This window comes from Scyliorhinus torazame, chromosome 2 (assembly GCF_047496885.1).
Source record: "Scyliorhinus torazame isolate Kashiwa2021f chromosome 2, sScyTor2.1, whole genome shotgun sequence".
Lineage (NCBI taxonomy): Eukaryota > Metazoa > Chordata > Chondrichthyes > Carcharhiniformes > Scyliorhinidae > Scyliorhinus > Scyliorhinus torazame.
Window position 1 is genome coordinate 81240810 of NC_092708.1, and position 23102 is coordinate 81263911.

General features: G+C 47.5%; 1 protein-coding gene across 2 annotated transcripts in view; it reads right to left on the minus strand.

Annotated features, from left to right (window-relative positions):
- LOC140388764 (secretin receptor-like) overlaps positions 1 to 23102 on the minus strand; it is an 84102-nt gene that overhangs the window by 56715 nt on the left and 4285 nt on the right. For both annotated transcript variants that reach the window (XM_072473168.1, XM_072473167.1), the window contains exons 4-6: positions 5196 to 5303; positions 2323 to 2426; positions 1999 to 2096 (exon numbers count right to left, since the gene is read on the minus strand). In XM_072473168.1, coding sequence (XP_072329269.1) covers positions 1999 to 2096; positions 2323 to 2426; positions 5196 to 5303 — 310 coding nt within the window. The remainder of the gene's footprint in view (positions 1 to 1998; positions 2097 to 2322; positions 2427 to 5195; positions 5304 to 23102) is intronic.

Below are 23102 nucleotides of genomic sequence, written 5' to 3' on the forward strand. Positions count from 1 at the left end.
TCGTATCGTCAGCAAACTTGTAGATGGAGTGGGAACCAAGTTTTGCCACGCAGTCATGTGTGTACAGGGAGTAGAGTAGGGGCTAAGTACGCAGCCTTGCGGGGCGCCGGTGTTGAGGACTATTGTGGAGGAGGTGTTGTTGTTCATTCTTACTGATTGTGGTCTGTTGGTCAGAAAATCGAGGATCCAGTTGCAGAGTGGGGAGCCAAGTCCTAGGTTTTGGAGCTTTGATATGAGCTTGGCTGGGATTATGGTGTTGAAGGCGGAGCTGTAGTCAATAAATAGGAGTCTAATGTAGGAGTCCTTGTTTTTGAGATGCTCTAGGGATGAGTGTAGGGCCAGGGAAATGGTGTCTGATGTGGACCGGTTGCAGCGGTATGCGAATTGCAGTGGATCAAGGCGTTCTGGGAGTATGGAGGTGATGCGCTTCATGATCAACCTCTCGAAGCACTTCATTTTGACTGAAGTCAGGGCCACTGGTCGGTAGTCATTGAGGCACGTTGCCTGGTTCTTCTTTGGTACCGGTATGATGGTGGTCTTCTTGAAACAGGTGGGGTCCTCGGAGTGGAGTAGGGACAGGTTAAAGATGTCCGTGAATACCTCTGCCAGCTGGTCTGCGCAGGCTCTGAGTGCACGACCAGGGATCCCGTCTGGGCCCGTCGCCTTCCGAGGGTTCACTTTCAGGAAGGCCAATCTGACTTCGGAAGCTATGATGGTGGGTATGGGTGAATTATGGGCTGCTGGGGCACTCGCTAGCGGATTGTTGGTTACCTGCTCGAACCGAGCATAGAATGCATTGAGTTCATCGAGGAGTGGTGCGCTGCTGCCAGAGATACTGTTCGGTTTCGCTTTGTAGCCCGTTATGTTGTTTAGTCCTTGCCACAACCGCCGAGAGTCTGTCTGTGACTCTAGCTTGGTTTGATATTCTCTCTTGGCATTCCGGATGGCTTTGCGGAGGTCGTACCTGGATTTCTTGTATAGGTCAGGGTCGTCTGCCTTGAACGCCTCAGATCTGTCCTTCAGTAGGGAGTCAATCTCGCGATTGAGCCATGGTTTCCGGTTGGGGAACGCACGTACTGCTTTCTCAATATAACACTAGTGGTGTTTACCACAGTGTGATACTAAGTATGTAGGCCACAAGCCCCAAAGACTGGCAAATTATATCAAACATAAGGTCCCAGCCGCTGTTCGCAATGGGCAGGGTGCAGACCATACCAACCAGCTCATGCTTGCAAAACATGAAACTACGATTGGACAACATTTGCTAAATAATCCTCTCTATGCTAAGAATTATGCTGACAATCAATTTAAGATTGTCAGTTGGGCTCACGTTTGCGTTTGCTGGAAGCTACATATATTAATACACAGGGCTCTATTCTTCACAGACAGAAAGAACATGCATACACATTGCACCTGTTTCAGCTAGACAAAATAAGGGAGAACCATTTGTTGACTCATTCCTGATGCACGATCAATTACACTAAGACATGAGTTGGGTGCAATCGAGGCTTTATTACACTAAGATGTGTGGCCTCCTACAGCAGCTGGCGAAATGGCTGCTGTATGAAGAGCACACACATTTATACTCCGCCTACTGGGCGGAGCCAGCAGGCAGGGAACTACCCCCATACCTGTCGTACAGGGCCTTACTGTAAAGCACCTACACCGACATTCTCTCTACAATATATACATCAGTGGTGACTACCACAATTCCTCAGGGCAGTGCCTTGACTAACCATGGTCAAACTGCCTGGTTTCAAACAGTGCTTGACAGTTAACTGTGAGTCACTTGGTGCATTTTCCAAAGCAATGCCTTTGCCAATAAGAGTCTATGTGCCAATCAATCAGCACTTCTCACACAGTATAAACCAATGTTTCCCCCCCTTATCGGTATTCCTATGTAGTGTCCTGATGAGTTCAAGATGAAAGACTTCAACATGTCTTTTTTTCAGCAATCCAAACTTTTATTAATACCAATTCTGTTGAAGTTGCACTCACCGAAATGAGCCAAGGATTGCTACAGCTATGGACAGAGATATGAAGGATGTGCTGTGTCCCACTGTGTATATGATCATCACATTCATATAGAATGGTACCTTTGTAAAAATACAAATAAATAACATTTTAAAAAATACATTCAACTATATCTACCATGTTTTATATAATTTTGTTGCCTACCTCATTAATATCATTGCAAATGCAGAATGGAAGATTAGAGTCCATTAGTCGAGCCAAAGTAAAAGTCACAAAATGTTCATTGTAGCATTTTGATTGAGATGCTGAGCATGTTCACTCTGCACATTTGTGACACTATATACATACCTTGACAAGGTCTGTAAAATACTTTGTATCATATCCACAAGCTGTTTTGTATCCAGGGAACATTTCAGACCAGCCCTCGTTTGTGCAGTTTCGGTAAATGAAACCTGACAAAAATAAGAAATAGATCTTGATCAGGGTACTAGGAGTTTAGAAAATGGCATTGGAAATACAAACTGCTATTGATAACCCATCATCCTTCAATTGTTAGCATTCTGTTGGAGAATAACATGCACGAAAAGAGGGATGAAAACTGTTCATAACGTCTTGAGTATTAGCTTCCAAATGTGGCTACTCACCATTAGACGATTCCATCTGCTTCAAGTTGAGCTGCTGTCTTTAAAGTTGCAAACTTGCAAGATTTCACTCTGCAAGAGGCAGATTCCTCCACAAGTTGTGAACCTCTCAAAAATGCAAAATAATTGCTGAAATGAACTGACCCCCAGCACTGTCATCTGGGACAAAAGTGCACTCATTATACTAGAGGTATGTCAGTATGTTGGTTCCGTAAGTCCGCACAGAAGATCTAACAAATATTGCTAAAGTTCTTGGCCGGGATTCTCCAAAATCCCGGCTAAGTGCTGACGCCGGCGTAATCACCGGAGTGTTCCACGCTGGCGTCAACAGGCCTCTTGGCCCAGCAATTCAGTGGCCCACAGGGGTCCAGCACTGCGTCGGAGTGCTCCGCGCAGCTCTGGCACTGATACGCGCCCCTGCACTACCGGCACGGGTCCACGCATGCGTGCAGCAGCCCTTTCCGCACTGGCGCATGCGTGTGGCGGCTGTGCATAGTGACACAGCAGCCTGGTGCGGAAGGTAGGCCCCCCCCACCGGATTGCACGCACCCGCCGATCAATAGCCCCTAACAGCGGGCCTGGCCTTCGTGGAGGCCCCCCGGAGTCTGATCCACCCCCCCACCAGGACGGCCACCGCGGCCGCGGGTCCGAGCTCCCGTCGGGTGATACCATATGTGAACCACGCCGGCTGAACTCGGTGGGAACTCGGCCGGTCAACCACGGAGAATCGCCGTGGAGGCCTCTATTAACGGCCCCCGACCGGCGCCGCGTCGGCGTTCTCCGGTCGCCAGAGAATCATGTCCCGGCGTCGGAGCGGTGTGGCGGGAATTTTTGGTGTCACCGGCGATTCTCCGATCCGGTGTGGGTTTGGAGAATCCCGGCCCTTAGCTGTCAATCTTGACTCATTGAAAGCACTCTTGCTTTTAAATCAGCAGTTTGTGATTTCAGATCCTGCCCTAGAAACTTGAGCACATAGTGTAATAGGCTGGTATTTAAGTGGATTGTAAATGTTGCCCATCAGAAGAGACATTAAACTGACGACCCATGTTCCCTCTGAGTTAGATGTAAAGATTCCAAAACACTATCAGAAGAAGAGCAGAACTAGTGTATTGGTGTTCTGGCCAACATTTATCTTTCAAATGGCACCTAAAATGCACAATCTCATTTATTCCATTATTGTTTATGCAATCTTGTGCATAAATTGGCTCTCACATCACCCTTATGAGAACAGTGACTACACTTCAAAAACAAAGATTGATGGAAAACCATTTGGGTCATGATGAGGAGATCAAAAGAACATCATAAATGCCAACTCTTTTGTTTTAATGGCACATTTTGAAAATTAAACACCGACCATTGATCATGTTGCAGGGACCCACATTTCCCCACAAAATGAAACCCTAAGATTTCCAATTTACTATCCAAACGTAATACATATCAAATGGAATTGAAATTAATAGAAGTAAAACTCAACAAGTTGCTGTGAAGGTCAGTTGATCTGAAGAATCAGTTGTACACTGAAACGCCCAAAGCCCCAAAAAATGACTAAGTGTGGGTGAATCCAGGTCTGGAACTAGCCCAAAATCCAACGGTAAACACCCAACCAAATTTGCCCAATATTTTGGAGAATCCCAGGGGCATTTGTCTCATGTGTCAGACAATTCCATTGAATAGAAGCTCGGAGGAATGAGGAGGAAAACATTGGGTGAGATTCTCCAACCCCCCCGCCGGGTCGGAGAATCGCCGGGGGCTAGCGTGAATCCCGCCCCCGCTGGTTGCCGAATTCTCCGGCACCGGAGATTCGGCGGGGGCGGGAATCGTGCCACGCTGGTTGGCGCCCCCCCCCCCCCCCCGCGATTCTCCGGCCCGGATGGGCCGAAGTCCCGCTGGTGTGAGTTAAACCACCTACCTTACCGGCGGGACAAGGCGGCGCGGGCGGGCTCCGGGGTCCTGGGGGGGGCGCGGGGCAATCTGGCCCCGGGGGGGGTGATCCGCGGGCGGGCCTGTGCCGTGGGGGCACACTTTTCCTTCCGCCGTCACCACGGTCTCCACCATGGCGGAGGCGGAAGAGACTCCCTCCACTGCGCAGGCGCGGGGATGCCGTGAGCGGCCACTAACGTTCCCGCGCATGCGCCGCCCGGCAATGTCATTTCCCCGCCAGCTGGCGGGCACCAAAGGCCTTTTCCGCCAGCTGGCGGGGCGGAAATCAGTCCGGCGCGGGCCTAGCCCCTCAAAGTTAGGGTTCGGCCCCCCAAGATGTGGAGGATTCCACACCTTTGGGGCGGCGCGATGCCCGACTGATTTGCACCGTTTTTGGCGCCGGTCGGCGGACATCGCGCCGATCCCGGAGAATTTCGCCCATTGGGTGCAATTTTCCCACTGGAATGCGCCGGGACCCAAATCAGGCTTCACGCTGGGAGCCACCCGACCCGCGGCACCTGGTGTGTTCCAGGTAATCACATTTAAATGAGCCATTAATTTCACTTAAATAATCGTGGCCTATTTGATGCTGGTGATAATTTTAGCAAAAAATCTGCAGAATACAAAATTAATCTACAGTACTGTCTTTGTTTTATTTACCTTGCTTATGAGTCACCATATAGATCACCTTGGGGCAGGGTAGAGCAACAGTGTTTCCCAGTGAGGCGGAGGGCCAGCATGTCAAGTTATCCCACTCTCCAACACAGTCTATTGCAAACAAAATAGAATCAAATAAAATGTTAGAAAATATATTAGAAAAATTACTTAGGTACATTATCCTTTTTTTCTCAACTTTTCTTACCTGACATGATTTTAACCGATCTTTGTCAAAGGAATAAAAAAACTCCGACATTTAATAATCGTATAGTTTCAGCTCATTAGAAATGTGTACCCCCCCCCACCGCACGCACCCGCAACCACCCCCGCCCCCCCCCCCCCCCCCGCCCCCCTCCACTGCTCAGCCAAAAAAAAACATAATCAATTCCAGATAGGGTGTAGCAGAGCCTTCTGAATGGGGGTGAATGCTGCTGGTAGCAAAAGTACTTTTGAGGGCTGGATTTTACATTTGGTGTGGAGGATCCATTGGCGGGGAGGTTGGCTGCTTGAGGGTGAGGGGTTTCAGGCATTGGGGTGAAGTGATTGGGGTGGGGAGGGGAGGTTAAATGTAGGGGCTTTTGCAGCTTGTGCATTGTCCCCTATAGAAACAGGGGCCTACAAAGGTGACAATTCTGCAATTCCCTAGGCCATCCATGGCCCAAGCTGTGTGACCTGCTGGGTTTCCGATCTGTCACCTGCCTCAACCCTCCATGTATGAAATAGAAGTAGAGGCCGCAAGTGGCCCTTAGGTGACCACTAATTGACCACTTAAGGGCTTCAGTTGGATGGTGGGCTGCCCTATGCCTTCCCTGCCACTCATGGAATTGTGGCAGGATCGGGGGTAGATGAGTAGGCAGCAGGAACGCACCCATGGCACTTTACAGGCACCCTGCTCCCAACCCACACCTGCAAATCTGCCTGCTGGGAGCATATAATTCTGCCCAAAGAGTCCAAGGCCAAGTCAATATAAATTTTGATAGTTTCTTTCTGACAACTTAGTTTTGGGGTTTCTCTCATCTTGCCTTGATTTGTCAGAAGGTAGATACATATCAGTGACAACAATTTTATGGTTTACCTATTATATAGGGTGACCAAATTTGTAAATGTCAAAACCGGGCTACATTGAAAAGCCTCGGGAAGGCTGGGCTCTGTGAACAGACAATGGCAGGAGTCCAGGACAGTGGTAGTTGAAGGTAGGAGGTCGTGTGATAGTGTCTTCCAGAATATGTCTAGCCAGGGTTGACAACCCTAAGACAACTACTAATTAAGACAGCAGTTACAAAGTATAGGCTTTTGCTTCACTGAAATTTCTGCCTCACTTTCTTAAAAAAGTGAACCAAGTCACAAGATCTCAGAATCCTTTATTCTGTTCTAACTTTACCGTGCAATGCACAATGGTAAGATCAATCTCCATTTGAAAGCATTGTTTATTTTCATTTGCACACTGGGTTCTCACAATGGTAATTTTCACCAGAAGGCCATTGACAGAATATCACACACCTACATGATGGATGTTCTCTCCAAATTGGGGTGTTGCTAACTTTTCGGTTTGTTCAATTGCTCTGTTTTCTTACCTTTGCTCTCGAGTTGGCAGGTATCTTTATGATACCGCCACGAGGTTCAAGTCCAAGTAATGATCAATAACTCAATACACCGATTAGTAAGATTCAAATCAAAGCACATTTATTATACACAGTAATCGCTACTCATGCACAAATTCTACATCTAAGCTACTTCTACAACTAACAGGCCTGTACTTAACTTCGGACTGGCCCACCAGGTCAGGGGAACAAATGACCTTTCATTCGGGTTCGGAGTCTGCGGGATTTGGTCACACTATATAATAGGTAAACCATAAAACTATCAAAATTTATATTGACTTGGATATACGGATTGGTAGCTAGGAGCGCCTATCTCGTAGCGAGCATTGAATTAAGACTTATGGGCTTTTGGCGGTCACTGCACTGGTCATGGTCAAGGTTGGTTCGCGTTGCTGGGTGACCCGGGCAGGAAGAAGAGAGCGAGTTAAACTTGGGGGCTTAACTTTATAGTCCCCAGGGGCTTCCCGCCTTTCGGGGCGGACCCTGTACCTAGTTCTAGGTGATTGGACTTTGTTCCAATCGCTTGGTTCGATTTCTCCAATATTGGAGCGGTTCCCTGATCGATGGGCGGTCTTGAGGTGTTCGTTAACCTCTTTTGTGTTGGCTCCTGCTGGCGCCGGGGAATCTGGCTTAGTTTTGTGTATCCCAAATGTTGCTATTGTTCCCGGGGATTGCTCATTAGTATGTAGATGGCTGCTACATTATTATGCTGATGGTCGCTGGTATCGATGCTGTCTGGGCTTTTGCAGGGTTAAATACACAGCAAACCTGCACCTGCTGGTTTCTGCCTGTGTTGGCTGAATTTCCCTTCAGCCTTTGCCGTTTGCCATTTTAAATCGGGAGTTGGCCAATTTAGGTGGCTACACTCCCTCCTTGTGATCTTAACGCGAAGCGTGAAGGATCACATAACTGCGTTGTCTTCATTACCTGACCCGGTTAGCACTTCTTTCATGGCCTCTACACTGACCATAACTATGCAAAAAATGTTCAACTGACAATTCTATGGGGCGCTATGTCAAACAGGGACATGCATTACAAAACAAGAAAATGGGAACCTCTAACTATTCTTAATACACTACACTCACTTAAACATTTCATCACTCTAACTTCCTCAACCATACAAACAAAATCATAGCAGTTTATACACATTTTTCCTGGCTTGGCAGTCAAGCTCAGGATCGTACAATTGCTCATGAACATTTCTTTACATTTCTTTATTTACAATAAAACCGCAAATGAATGCTCTTTATTACAGATCGCGGGGGTCTGGTCGTATCCGAAAATAGGGGATCTGATCCTATATCCCGGGGTGCGAGCGCGGTAGGCTCTCCTTCTCCATTTTCTCAGACGGATAGTCTGCACGATGCAGCAGAGTATCGCCAATACCAATACGGACTCTATCAAGTAGGACAGGAAGTACCAGGTTATAAACCTGGCACACCAAGATGGTGTGGTGACGCTGGTGACTGGGCTCTGGGTACTGTGGGGAAGTTAATCATTAACGGCTGGGGGGCTTGAGGTCACGGGGTTCGCGTTCGCGCGCAACCAAATGTCCATTATAACGATGAACCACGCGGAGGATGTCCTCATGGTTCTACTTCTTTCACTTCTCTTCTCTTCTCCTGTCCTGGAGCTTCTGGAGTTCTGTGGAAACAAGCATAGTGTCTGTTACTATCTTGGTTTAACATCTCATACGATAGTCTGTCTGTCCTTTAGTGCCAATTACTCCCTTTATAATTGGTCACTATGTGTGGCTCCCTCATTTTTTTTTTCAAAATCCGAATTTCAGGACAAGACACACTTACAAATAATGAACCAGTGCGAGCCATCTCGCAGACTGTGCGATTTACCATCCAAATGTTTGAGGATGTAAATAGCATATAGTTGGCAACCTAAGGGTTACCTGAAACAAAACAAAACTTTTTGAACTAAAACTTTCCAAAATGAGGTGCGTATGGGCCGTGACGGGTAAGAGTTGGATGGAGTCCCCGGGTAGGACGGCGACCAATGCCGTGTGTCCCCTACCCGAGCGTAGCTGACCAGAGGGGGGTTCCCAGGCAGGGGGGTTCCCAAGCCGTTTCTCCACTGCCTGAGCAACCGACAAGAACGGGCAAGAAATATAGTCATCGTGGGGGTTTGCCGTATTGGTTCTACCTTCGAACCTGAAGGGCAGTTACGAACGGGCGTCTGTCGACAGACGAGTTCCGCTGAACGTCTGAGACATTTACAAGTCTCTGCGGACAAACTAGTTCCTCTGAACTAGTGTCTGGCCAAACCAGTTTCTCTGACTGCCAGCGGGTGTCAGATCGGTGGTGTCGTGGGGCCGTGGAAATACAACATTTAACAAACGTCTGACATACAACATTTAACAAACACTACAAACAACATAAAACATGCTGCAGGTTCCATCAGAAAGGACACCGTTTTCTCCCAAGCGGTTCCTTTTGGAACATCATCTGGACACCTCAGTTATCGGTTGCGAACAGGGTCGCAAAGGGGTTCTCGTTTTGGGAGTCAGACTCAAGGTCGCATCTTCTCCCGGATGCCAAACTCTTGAATGTATCAGGGCTGATAGGGCTGCTTGGTATGATTTTGGATCGCTCTTGTCATTCCGGACGAGTCTGTACGAATTGTCTCTGTGCCAATAGGTGGTGTCTGTGCCAATAGGTGGTGTCTAGTTCTGTGGGGACGGAATCGGGGTCGTCATTGTAGGTCGGTGGTCGGTGGAGGGGTTTGTTTAGGAAAGTGATCATGAAGAGATCACTCGAATCATGGTCACATTCAATGGGTGGGGGTCCTGTTGCATGGGGATAGTAGGGAGGCGTGCTGTGGCTATCGTCCAAGTCACAGTCGCTGTCTCTGCTGCTGCAGTCGGTGGACGTTCCGGGGCGGAGTGTATATTTCGGGAGTGGAGTCGAGGTCGAGTCCGTGGCTGGGCTGGCCGTGTTGGGGGATGGTAGGGTTACGTTGGCTGTGGGTGGGGTGAGGTGTGCTGCGTCGAGCATGACATGGTGTGAGTGGTTAGACTGTGTTCCATATGCCTTCAGCTGGTTGATATGGAACCACGCAGTCTTACCGTTGGGGTACTTTATCTTGTATACAGAAGGGTTTACTTTGTCCGCAATGGAGTACGGACCCGAGTACTTTGGTGACAGGAATGTGCTGGGGTTGTATACGGAGAGCATGACTTGCTGTCCTACACTGAACTCAGTCGCATGCACTGTCTTGTCGAAACAAGCCTTGCTCTGTTTCTTTCTTTTGCCCAATTTCACTGTGGCTGCTATCTGAGCCGTTTTAACATTATCCACTAATTGTTTGACTGTGTTCTCGCGTGTGAGGTCCGTCACTTCGGGGCTGGTCAAGTCTAATCCTAATAAAAATTCTGTGCCTTTCATGGGGCGTCCGGTCATGAGAGTGTGTGGCGTGTAACCTGTGGAAGTTGAAACTGTATTGCGCAAAAACATCAGCGCAAAAGGGAGGACTGAGTCCCAAGTGGTGTTGTTTTGCTGGACCATTTTTCTGAGGGTGGATTTTAGGGTCCGATTCATGCGCTCCACGATACCACTCGACTGGGGGTGGTTTGCAATGTGGAATTTTTGGGTTATGCCAAATTTCGTGAGGACGTTCTTCATGACGCGTCTCGTAAAATGGGAACCTTGGTCGGATTCAATGCTGCGGGGGAGCCCCCATCTTGTAAAGGTGTGGTGGGTCAAAATATTGGTTGTGGTCTTTGCCGTGTTAGTTCTGGATGGGAATGCTTCCACCCATTTTGTAAACGGGTCTATCACCACGAGTACATATTTATAACCATTCCTGCAAGAGGGCAATGGTCCTACAAAATCAATCTGGAGGTTAGTCCAGGGGCCATTAATGGGTCGGGTGTGACTGAGTTGAGCTTTTTTGGCATATCTGTCCGGATTATTCTGGGCGCAGATAAGACAATTCTCAATGTAGTGATTTACATCGCCTTTTAAACTCGGCCACCAGCAGAGCTGCCTGAGGTGGGCTGTAGTGGGATCGATTCCCTGATGTGCATGACCGTCATGGAGTAAACAAATCAGTTGATTCCTGTCCTGTTCAGGAACCACATAAAGGGTGTCTTTTAAAACCACACCGTCATGTGTGGTCAGGGCATTTTTAAACCTCTCGTAGGGTGCTGGATAGTTTCCTTTTAAAATCTCCCTGAGATTGCTGTCCCGCTTCTGGGCCTGCACTAATTCCTCGATATTAGTCTGCGAGACCTGAACTGCATTCACTGGTGCGCTTTCGGGGGGTGTCCAAAAATACCCGCGTCTGGAACCTGCTTTAGCCAATGCGTCAGCTTTTACATTTCCAGAGGGGGAGGAACGATGGTGACTTCGAACTTTGACTATCCCAAAAGTCCTGTTCTGTGCTCTCTCTAAGATGTGATGGAGCAATGGGGCTGAAGGGAAGGGTTTTCCGTCTGCGGAAACAAATCCTCTTGCTTTGCACAGGGGCAGGAATTCCGTAAGGCTGTTGCAGACATAGAGGCTGTCCGAGTATATGTCTGCTGGGCTGGGGAAGGAATCTGGGTGTTCCACTATGTATGCGATGGCTGCAAGTTCTGCTGCCTGCGCGCCTAAGTGTCCTGGAAGTTTTATTGCTTCTTTTGTGGGGGACTGTTCTTTCCTTCATTTACCCATGCGGGGTTCTGGTGCACTTTAACTGCCTGTATATCTGTGTTGGCCTGCTTTTCTTCGGGATTTTTAACTACGGGTTTGCTTTGTACAGACTGCTCCCAGGCGCGGGACAATCTTTTTACTGCCCATTTTTCGTTATGAGCCTCCTCTGAAGGATCATAATTCGCGCAAGCTTTTTGTCCTGTTTCTGTGGCATGGGACATAAGGGTGCGGGTCCATTTGGCCATGTTGTCTGGGGACAAATCGGCGCGGTCTACGTCTCCAAAGACTGCTGCAAAGTGGATCCACAGGCGTCCAGCGAACGCTTGGGGGGGGGGACTCGGTTTTCTTTTGCCTGCATTTGTTGAGGCCACCTATGGGGTCGCCCCGGTCGTACCCGATCGCATCCAGGATCGCGGTATGCATTTCTGCAAGGGTGCCTCCTCCTACGTTCTGTGGGTCAGGAAGGGCTGCTACGACTGAAGGGTCTAAACTCAAAACTGTGAGCTTCACGTGCTCGCGCTCATCCAGGCCGTACATGGTCGCCTGCTGCTTTACTCTGGCAAAGAAATGGTGGGGGGTCTGAGGTGGGGAGGAACGGTGTGATTTTCTCGCACGCGTCCCGTAATTGGGTCACTGTTATTTTTTTATTTATTTTTATTCTCCTCCTTTTTCACATTTTCTCCCACATTTACATCCATCAACAATAAACAATAATCAGCAAGATATGTCAGACCCCATAATAACAACGATCCCATCTACCCAACAATCCCCAAACCGCATGTTTACATAAACAAATGACAAAAAGGAATCAGGGATTACCCGTAGTCATCCTTAATCTTACACAGCCCGGGTCCCTTTCCCACTTGCCCGGCCCTAGGAAGCCCAAAGATCCCCTTTTAGCACACAAACCCCGCATATCCACCTACACCCCAAAGAACCCTCATTTCGAGTGTAAGTCCCGTCCCTTCCCTTGTCCAAATATATACCACATTGGCTCCTTTAGTCTCTACACCCGCGCGCAGTGATACAAAAAAGAAGAAAATACAGTCATGAGGTTACATCGGCACATGGCCATTCCTCAATTTGTCAGTTTTGCCACAGTCCTTCTGCTTTCGCAAACTCCTCCGCTGCTTCCGCCGTTCCAAAATAAAAGTCCCTGAGCTTGTAAGTCACCCTCAGCTTCGCTGGATATACAATGCCGCACTGCACCTTGCTAATGTACAGTGCCCTCTTCCATTTTTCCTCGCAGATCCTTGTTAGTATCCATCACCTTCCGCATCTTTTTCCCCATCGAGGCAAGTTGATCACCGTGCTGCAATAACGTCTCCTCCACTTCCTTCAGCGCCTCTCCTTGCTCTCGCACCTCCGCCACTGCGCTCGCCACCTCCGTCCTCACCGGGGAAACCGCCTCCTCCACCAGCACACTCAAAACCTCCCTCATCTCCTTCCTCACCGTCTCCATGCATTTCGCAATCTGCGCCAACTGCTTTTCAAATTCCGCAGCCATCACCTTAGTTATTTCTTCAGCCGTAAGCAGTGCGGCCTTCCCTGGTGCTCCAGCCTCCATTTTCCTTGGTGACCCCGCGGTGGCCTTTCCACTCCCCGACGGACCTTCAGCTGTTTTTTTCCAGCCGTTTTCTTGCTCACCCTCGACATTTTTCTTTGTTCTTTTTTTTCCTCCTGTGCCTTCACTGTGCCTCCTCCGTGCCTTCTCCCTGCTTCTGCCGCCTCCATGGACCCTGGGACCGGGCTTAAAGCCCCGAAAATGCCGTTGCCGAACGGGAGCCCTCCATTGTGCGGCCGCCTCCCGCCCGCCGTCACCGGAAGTGTGGGTCACTGTTAAGGGGGTGGTGTATAGAAATTCCGCGTTGTCCGATATGGCTGTGCGGTGGGTGGTTACTGGGTTCATTGGAGCCTGAACTATCTGCTCTGCGGGGGTTTGGGGCGCTTTCCTCTTCTGTGGCTTTCCCTGCGCACATGTTCCCTGAACATATCTCGCCGCTGTTTCATTTAATTCTTCCCAATCAGGGCCGTCTTCCTTATCTAATTTTGCTCCAAAGGTTTCCTGGAATCCTTTTTGGACTGAAAGTAGCGATAGCAGTTCTGCAATCTGCTTCCGGCACTTTGCGTGGTCTAGTGAGCTTTGTCTTTGCTCCATAGTGGCAGCATGGAGTGCTCTTAACGCTGCCTTCAGGTCACTACACTGCCTCTGCAATGCTTCTACCTGCTTCTCAGTTTCTTCTTGTACCAGGACTGCACGTTGCGTGTCCTGATAGGCCTTTTCATACTGGGACTGGAAGCTGCTTTAGTGTGCCAGACAAGACTGGTGTGCTCTCTTGGCATCCTCCACCTCTCCGTCTTTTGCTGCCAACTTTCTCCTTAACTCTAAGTTCTCTCTTTCTACCTCACTTACATCGACCTTACTCATTTGTGTATGCCTTCTACCTCTTTCTGGAGCGTCCTAACGACCTCCTCTGTGCCTTGCAATTGTGCCAAGCAGGACACAATTGCCATCGGCTTGCGATCTTTTCCTAAGCTCTTCTTGTGGATCACGCTCAGGGTCTCCCACAAAGTATGTCCTATACTCCCGGGTCCTGATTCCTCATTGTCACAGAATTCACTCCAAAGGGGCCATCCCTTCCCTTTGAGATATTTCCTGATCTCCTCTTCCCAAATGGGACATTGTCCCACTCTACTGCTGCTGGTCGCTGCGACCGCAAATTCTTCTGGGTTCATGAGGCGTTGCATTGACTGCATTGCCATCTTTCCTATCCGAATGCTGCTCTTCAAATTTGGGTCCGGGGGATTAAGGCGGTGCTGTAAATACGGGTACGGCTTTCGCTACTTTCCGAAATACAAACTCCCGACAGTTTTGTCGCAACAAAAAAATCTATCAGTTTTAACTTATCGCCCTGTTAGTTACGCATGCATACACACGCTTCCGAATTACGAGGATTGATCAGAACTGCTTGAACGCTTGTGGTTTTCTGTTCCCAATTGGATCTCTAATTCAAATTCTGGGTTCTGCCGGAGTGGTTATACCACTTCTAGATCGGGTCCTGGCGGAGTCACCAAATAATATGTTGCTAACTTTTCGGTTGGTTCAATTGCTCTGTTTTATTACCTTTGCTCTCGAGTCGCCAGGTATCTTTATGATATCGCCACGAGGTTCAAGTCCAAGTAATGACCAATAACTCAACACACCAATTAGTAAGATTCAAATCAAAGCACATTTATTATACACAGTAATCGCTACTCATGCACAAATTCTACGTCTAAGCTACTTCTACAACTAACAGGCCTATACTTAACTTCGGACTGGCCCACCAGGTCAGGGGAACAAATGGCCTTTCGTTCGGGTTCTGAGTCTGCGGGATTTGAAGTTGGTATGGATTGGTAGCTAGGAGCGCCTATCTCGTAGCGAGCGTTGAATTAAGACTTATGGGCTTTCGGCGTCACTGCACCGGTCACGGTCAAGGTTGGTTCGCATTGCTGGGTGACCCGGGCAGGAAGAAGAGAGCGAGTTGAACTTGGGGGCTTAACTTTATAGTCCCCAGGGGCTTCCCGCCTTTCGGGGCGGACCCTGGACCTGGTTCTAGGTGATTGGACTTCGTTCCAATTGCTTGGTTCGATTTCTTCAATACTGGAGCGGTTCCCTGATCGATGGGCAGTCTTGAGGTGTTTGTTAACCTCTTTTGTGTTGGCTCCTGCTGGCGCCGTGGTGTCTGGCTTCGTTTTGTGTGTCCCAAATGTTGCTATTGTTCCTGGGGATTGCTCATTTGTATGTAGATGGCTGCTACATTATTATGCTGATGGTCGCTGGTATCGATGCTGTCTGGGCTTTTGCAGAGTTAAATACACAGCAAACCTGCACCTGCTGGTTTCTGCCTGTGTTGGCTGAATTTCCCTTCAGCCTTTGCCGTTCGCCATTTTAAATCAGGAGTTGGCCAATTTAGGTGCTACAGGGGTTTGGGAAGGGGTTTTGCGATTGGATCCAACTGCTCTACACAAACATCAATAGCACAGTTTCAATCAAAGGGTGGGAATCAGAAATCTTTCCAATTAAATCTGAAGTCAGGCAGGGCTGTGCTCTCTCTCCTGTCCTGTTCAGATGTTGTGTAGAATCATTTGCTGAGTCTATCAGGAAGTACTCAGGCATAAGAAGAGTGATGATCCCAGGCAATGGAGGACTCAAGTCAAAGCCTCCCTCGACATGAACAATATCACCGCATGGTGGCACAGTGTTTAACACCACTGCCTCATAGTTCCAGGGACCTGGGTTCAATTCCAACCTCGGGTGACTGTGTGGAGTTTGAACATTCTCCCCGTGTCTGTGTGGGTTTCCTCCGGATGTTCCGGCTTCCTCCCGCAGTCCAAAGATGTGCAGTTTAGCTGGATTGGCCATACTAAATTGCCCCTTAATGCACAAAAGGTTAGGTGGGGTTACTGGGTTACTGGGATAGGATGGAGCCATGGGCTCCTTCCAAGGGCCTGTGCAGACTAGATGGATCAAATGGCTTCCTTCTGCACTGTAAATTCTGTGATTCTGCTTGGATCTGCTGTCGGGGAGCAGGCTGATCAATACCTGCAACCAGTTCGAACTGGCCTCGGGTGCCAGTGGAAATTGTGGCAAGGGCAAGACCATGATCGTTGGGAATTAGGCTGACTGATCCCTTGTCTCCTTCACCATCACATCAGATGACCTGAAGATGCTGGCTTTATGGTTTGGAGAAACTGGGGCATGCGTTAGAACCTGGAAGGAGCGAGTCGGTAGAATGAAACAATATCTGGGTATGTGGGAGTGATGCTCACTCTCCTTTGCAGGTAGCAACCTGCTCATCAGGTGTGCGCCACTGTTGGTGTTACTGTGCATGAAGCGAGTCTGACCCATTCCTCACTCCTGCACTCCAATCACTTGAACTATTTTCCACTTCATGTGGGCGTCAGAAATGGACCACGTTCACAGTGACACGATGAACAAACTTCGAGATAATCGAGATAAGGAGAGAAATAATGTGCCCAGCATCATCCGAATTTTGATGCCCAGCTTTGTGTGTGACTGCATCAAGCTGTGTATAGATCCTTGGAACACAAACACCAAGTCTCACTACGTGCTGAAGTTCTACTTATCGCTGGTGTTGCGAAGGACGGGTCTGGTGATGCTGCTGGAGATGTTCTCCAAGTAGTTGGTCCATGCCATACAACCTATCTCTTGTGGAAAAATATATGCAGAGAAACACCTTTGACCACAAGTCCATCAGGCAGTGATCTGCAAGTAATGTCCTGGAGGCCCTATGGGAAAAGGAGATGGTTGATCCTGTGGGATGGTTCCCTGAGCAGGCTGTCAGTTATTTGAAAGAATCCCTCATCACCAGAACTTTCAAACAAGCATCAAGACCAAGCTTGGCTGGTGGTGAGAAAGGCCCTCCCCATCAGATCATACCTACACGCCCAAAGTCTCATCACATCCGCACGTTGCCCTTTGAGGTGACTGATGGGGAAGAAACCGTGGCCACCTCCTTGTGGAATGAGCCTTTGCAAAGAAGGTCTGGAGAGAGTTGAGGTGATTTTGTTGAAGTTCGTCCTGAGCAATGACAAAGAAATGGCTGAGCAATTGAATACATACTTTGGTTCTGTCTTCACAAATGAGGACACAAATCAGGTCCCAGAAATGTTGGATAATGAAAGGTTTAGTGAGAGGGAAGAACTGAGGGAGATCAACATTAGTAGACAAATGGTGCTGGGAAAACTGATGGGATTGAAGGTGGATAAGTCCCCAGCACCTGAGAATCTGCATCCCAGAGTGCTTAAGGAGGTGGCTCTGGAAATACTGGATGCATTGGTGGTCATCTTCTTGGATTCTATAGACTCTGGAACTGTCCCTGCAGATTGGAGGATGGCTCACTCTGATATTCAAAAAGGGAGGTAGAGAGAAAGCAGGGAGTTATAGACCAGTAAGCCTAACATCGGTAGTGGGGAAAATGCTTGAATCCATAATCAAGGACTTCATAGCGTACCATTTAGAAAGCAGTGGCAGGATCAGTCAGAGTCTGCATGGATTTATGAAGGGAAAATCAGGCTTGATAAATCTGTTGGAATTCTTTGGAGAGGTAACCAGTACAGTCGACAAGGGGGAGCTAGTCAATGTGGTATATTTGGACTTTCAGAAGGCATTTGACAAAGTCCTGCATTAGAGATTATTGTGCAAAATTAATTGGGGATTGGGGTAATTGTATTGAGGTGGATAGAAGACTGGTTGGCAGAGAGGAAACAAAGACTCGGGATTAATGGGTCTTTTTCAAATTGGCAGGCAGTAACTAGTGGGGTACCACAGGGATTGGTGCTGGGACCCCAGCTATTCACAATATATATTAATGATTTGGATGAGGGAACAAAATGTAACATCTCAAAGTTTGCAGATGATACCAAATTAGGTGGGAGGGTGAATTGTAACGAGGATGCAGGGATCCTACAACAAGATCTGGACAGGTTGGGCGAGTGGGCAAACCAATGGCGTTTGCAGTATAATTTGGATAAGTGTGAGGTTATTCATTTTGGAAACAAAAACAGGAAGGCAGATTATTACCTGAATGGTTGTAAATTGGGAGAGGGGAGTGTGCAATGGGACCTGGGTGTCCTTGTGCACCATTCGCTGAAGGTAAGCATGCAGGTGCAGCAGGCGGTAAAGAAGGCTAATGGTATGTTGGACTTCATTGCAAGAGGTTTCGAGTATAGAAGCAGGGATGTGTTGCTGCAATTGTACAGGGCCTTGGTGAGGCCACACTTGGAGTACTGTGTGCCGTTTTGGTCTCCTTCTCTGAGGGAGGATGTTCTTGCTCTCGAGGGAGTGCAGCGAATGTTTACCAGACTGATTCCAGGGATGGCGGGACTGTCATATGAGGAGAGATTGACTAGGTTGGGGTTGTTCTTGCTGGAGTTCAGAAGAATGAGAAGGGATTTCAGAGAGACTTATAAAATTCGAACCGGACTACACAGGGTAGATTCAGGGAAGATGTTACCAATGATGTGTGTATCCAGAACCAGGGGTCACAGTTTGAGGATTCAGGGTAAACCATTTCGGACAGAGATAAGGAGACATTTCTTCACACAAAGAGTGGCGAGCCTGTGGACTTCATTACCACTGCAAGTAGTTGATGCTAAAACTTTGAATATATTCAAGGGGCAGCTGGATATAGCACTTGGGGAGAATGGAATCAAAGGCTATGGGGAGAAAGCAGGATTAGGTTATTGAGTTGGATGATCAGCCATGACCGTGATGAATGGCGGAGTAGGCTCGAAGGGCCAAAAGACCTATCTTCTTTGTATCTATGAGCAGCTCCATGACGCAGGACTCTGTGCTCTACAGGCTGTTCCCAGGACGCATACTGAGACAAACATCTGCTGTTGGGCAGCACGGTAGCATGGTGCTTAGCACAATTGCTTCACAGCTCCAGGGTCCCAGGTTCGATTCCCCGCTGGGTCACTGTGCGGACTCTGCACGTTCTCCCAGTGTGTGTGTGGGTTTCCTCCGGGTGCTCCGGTTTCCTCCCACAGTCCAAAGATGTGCTGGTTAGGGGATTGGCCAAGCTAAATTGCCCTTAGTGTCCAAAATTGCCCTTAGTGCTGGGTGGGGTTACAGGGTTATGGGGTTAGGGTGGAGGTGTGGACTTGGGTAGGGTGCTCTTTCCAAGAGCTGGTGTAGACTCGATGGGCCGAATGGCCTCCTTCTGCACTGTAAATTCTATGTTGGTGGAGGATTATTGGTTCAGTGAAATACGCTCTTTGATCTGCCAAAACATGTTGGTCTTCCAGTGCAAGAATTATCACCAGCCGAGTGTTGCAGGTTGGCACATTCCAAAGCTCAGGTCTACATGCTGAGGGACGCACTAAAGCTTGGGTGTCCACCGCAGAGGCGCAATGGGGGAAGGTGGCTGTCTAAGACCTTTCAGCCATAGTGAGCTGGGGGGGGCTGGGAATTGTATAGAACCCCTTCGGGCCATATGACTCACATTGAATGCTTACAGTGAATATTATATGTATCACAATTTAATGGAAGCACTTCAGAATGCAACTTGATCTATGTAGACAACTTAAATACCTTACTACCATTCATAATGACTATTTTGAAATGTCTGCATTGTGTATTTGAATGTACTGAATCACCTCAGAGTGAAACATGGTGCATGTAGAAAACCTGTATCTTGTGCACTTTGTGTGGTGGCCACTTTGAAATGTTTGTAATGGTCTTTCAGATATTTTATGAATAAAGTATATTTTTGCAACTAAAACAGTTTTCAATAGCATTTCAAACTGGCGAAGTGGACGAGATTTCACAGCACCAAGCAGGAAAGCAAGCGATCTTTCAATGAGACATTTGGTTCAATGTGTTATGGACCTATTGAATTTGCCTGCCACCTGATGGTTTACCAATAAGCCACCATCTGACCATCTCTTCATCTGTAGCTTGTTGTTGTCAAATACCACTGTAAATCTTCTGTTGACACCCAAAGGCTGATTCCCTCCCGGCTCCAGATGATCATGGGGCTAATTTACAGGAGGTCACGGCGGTAAATCACCCCAGTAACTCCTATAAATTACCCGCGGTAATTCCTATGAATTAACCTTCTATAAACTAGTGCCTCCCCCACGGGCCTGCTGCTCTCCCTCATTCTATCCTGCATGGTTTGTGGACTGTAAATGGAGCTGGAGGTACAGGGAAGGTGAGAGGAAGATAAGTGCAAAAAGGTGCAGTGCTGACGGAAATCTTTGATATGATACATGTAAGAGAGAAAAGCTGCAAACCAGAACATATTTAGAACAAATTGTCGGGACTCCAGGACAAATGAAAAAAACAGGACAGTCCTGTCCAAACCGAAACGTCTGCTGATCATAACTATTGTATCAATCTTGGTACCACTGTTACTTTCACACATTTTCTTTTCTGCTATCGGTACTTGTATCATGTCGGCAATGTCTAGAAACCACTAGATGGCAACAGCAACTTATCATGTTGCCTGTACAGGGGATTATAAAGTGGTTTCAAATGAACATTTTACAAATGTGACTTTTGTATGCATTTATATATTGACCTACAACAGTGACTTTATATTCTAATATACATACAGATAATAACACGCTTGGTCATGAACGTAGAGAAGTCATCAGATAAAGACTGCCTGTAAGATTTGAATATGGTATGAGAATTCTTCATCAAGATGGTGAGTGACATAATTGATTCTGAGACTAGGATCCTGGATCTTAATAAAGGAAATTACGTTGGTATGATGTGCAAGTTGATTATGATGGACTGGGACATGTTACTTAAATGGATGATGGTGCATAGGTAATGGCAAACATTCAAAGAGCGCATGGTTGAACTGCAACAATTGTTTATTCCTGTCTGGTGCAAAAGTAAAATGGCAAATGTGACCAAACCATGGCTTAGAACACAGAACATAGAACATACAGTGCAGAAGGAGGCCATTCAGCCCATCGAATCTGCAGCGACCCACTTAAGCCCTCACTTCCACCCTATCCCCGTAACCCAATAACCTCTCCTAAACTTTTTGGGACACTAAGGGCAATTTAGCATGGCCAATCCACCTAACCTGCACGTCTTTGGACTGTGGGAGGAAACCGGAGCACCCAGAGGAAACCCACTCAGACAGGGGGAGAACATGCAGACTCCTCACAGACAGTGACCCAGCGGGGAATCGAACCTGGGACTTGTGCTACCGTGCTGCCCCGCTTACAATGGAAATTAGTGAATGTATTAGATCCAAAGAAGAGGCATACAAATTGGCTAGTAAAAACAACAGACCTGAGGATTGGGTACAGTTTAGAATTCAGCAAATGCGGACAAAGGGATTGATTAAGAAGGGGAAAATAGAGTACGAGAGTAAGCTTGTGGTGAATGTAGACACTGACTATAAAAGATTCTCTAGGTATGTAAAGAGAAAAAGAGTGAAGCCATATCCCTTTTCAATCAGAAACAGGGGAATTTATAATGGGAAACAAAGAAATGGCTGACCAACTAAATACACACTTTGGTTCTGTCTTCACAAAGGAGGACACCAATAGCATTAGTGAGAGGGAGGAACTAAAATAAATCATTATTAGTAGGGAAATGGTGTTGGAGACATTAATGGGATTGGTTGGGGACATTAATGGGATTGAAGGCCAATTAATCCCCAGGGCCCATTAATCTATATCCCAGAGTACTTGAGGAAGTGGTCCAAGAAATCATGGATGCATTGGTGAACATCTTCCAAGAGTCTATCGACTTTGGAACAGTTCCTGAAGATTGGAGCGTAGCTACTGTAACACCACCATTTAAGAAGGGAGGTAGAGAAAAAACAGGGAATTACAGACCAGTCAGCCCGAGGTACGTAGTGACGAAAATGCCAGAGTCCATTATGAAATGTTTAATAGCAAAGCACTTGAAAAAGTGGCAGAATCAAACAGAGTTAGCATGGATTTACAAAAGGAAAATCATGCTTGACAAATCTATTGGAACCCTCCAAGGATGTAACAAGTAGAGATGATGAGGGGGAGCTAATGTATATGGTGTATATGGTTTCCCATAACAGCCTCCCCAAACAGGCGCCGGAATGTGGCGACTAGGGGCTTTTCACAGTAACTTCATTTGAAGCCTACTTGTGACAATAAGCGATTTTCATTTTCATTTCATCTGGACTTTCAGAAGGCTTTTGACAAAGTTCCACAAAGAGATTAGTGTGTAAAATTAAAATGTATGAGATTGGGGGTAGTGTATTGAGATGGATAGAAAATTGGTTGGAAGGCAGGAAACAAAGAGTAGGAATTAACGGGTCTTTTTCCAAGTGGCAGGCAGCAACTAGTGGGGTGCCACAGATATCCGTGTTGGGATCCCAGCTATTCACAATTTAATTAATTATTTAGATGAGGGGAAATAAATGTAATATCTCCAAATTTGCAGACGACAAAAAGCTGGGTGAGAGGGTGAGCTGTGAGGAGGATGCAGAGATGCTTCAGTGTGATTTCAACAAGCTGAGTGAGTGGGCAAATGCATAGCAGATAATATGGATAAATGTGAGGTTGTCCACTTTGGTAGAAAAAACAGGAAGGCAGATTATTTTCTCAATGGCTATAAATTGAGAGAGAGAACTGTGCAATGAGACCTGGGTGGCCTTGTGCACCAATCGCTGAAGGCAAGCACGCATGTGCAGCAGGAATTAAAGAAGGCAAATTGTATATTGCCCTTCATAGTAAGAGAATTTGAGTACAGGAGCAGGGATGGCTTGCTGCAATTATATATGGCCTTGGATAGTCCACAACTAGAATACTGTGTGCAGTTTTCATCCTCTTTTCTGAGGAAGGATGTTCTTGCTATAGAGGAAGTGCATTTCAGGTTTTCCAGGCTGATTCTTGGGATGGCAGGACCAACGCATGAGCAGAGCTGGAGTCAGTTAGGATTGTATTTGCTGGAGTTCAGAAGAATGAGGGTGGATCTCATAGAATCATAGAATTTACAATGCAGAAGGAGGCCATTCAGGCCCTCAAGTCTGCACCATTCCTTGGAAAGAGCACGCTACTTCAGTCCACACCTCCACCCTATCCCCGTAACACAGTAAACTCACCTAACCTTTTGGACACTAATGGGTAATTTAGCATGGCCCACCTAACCA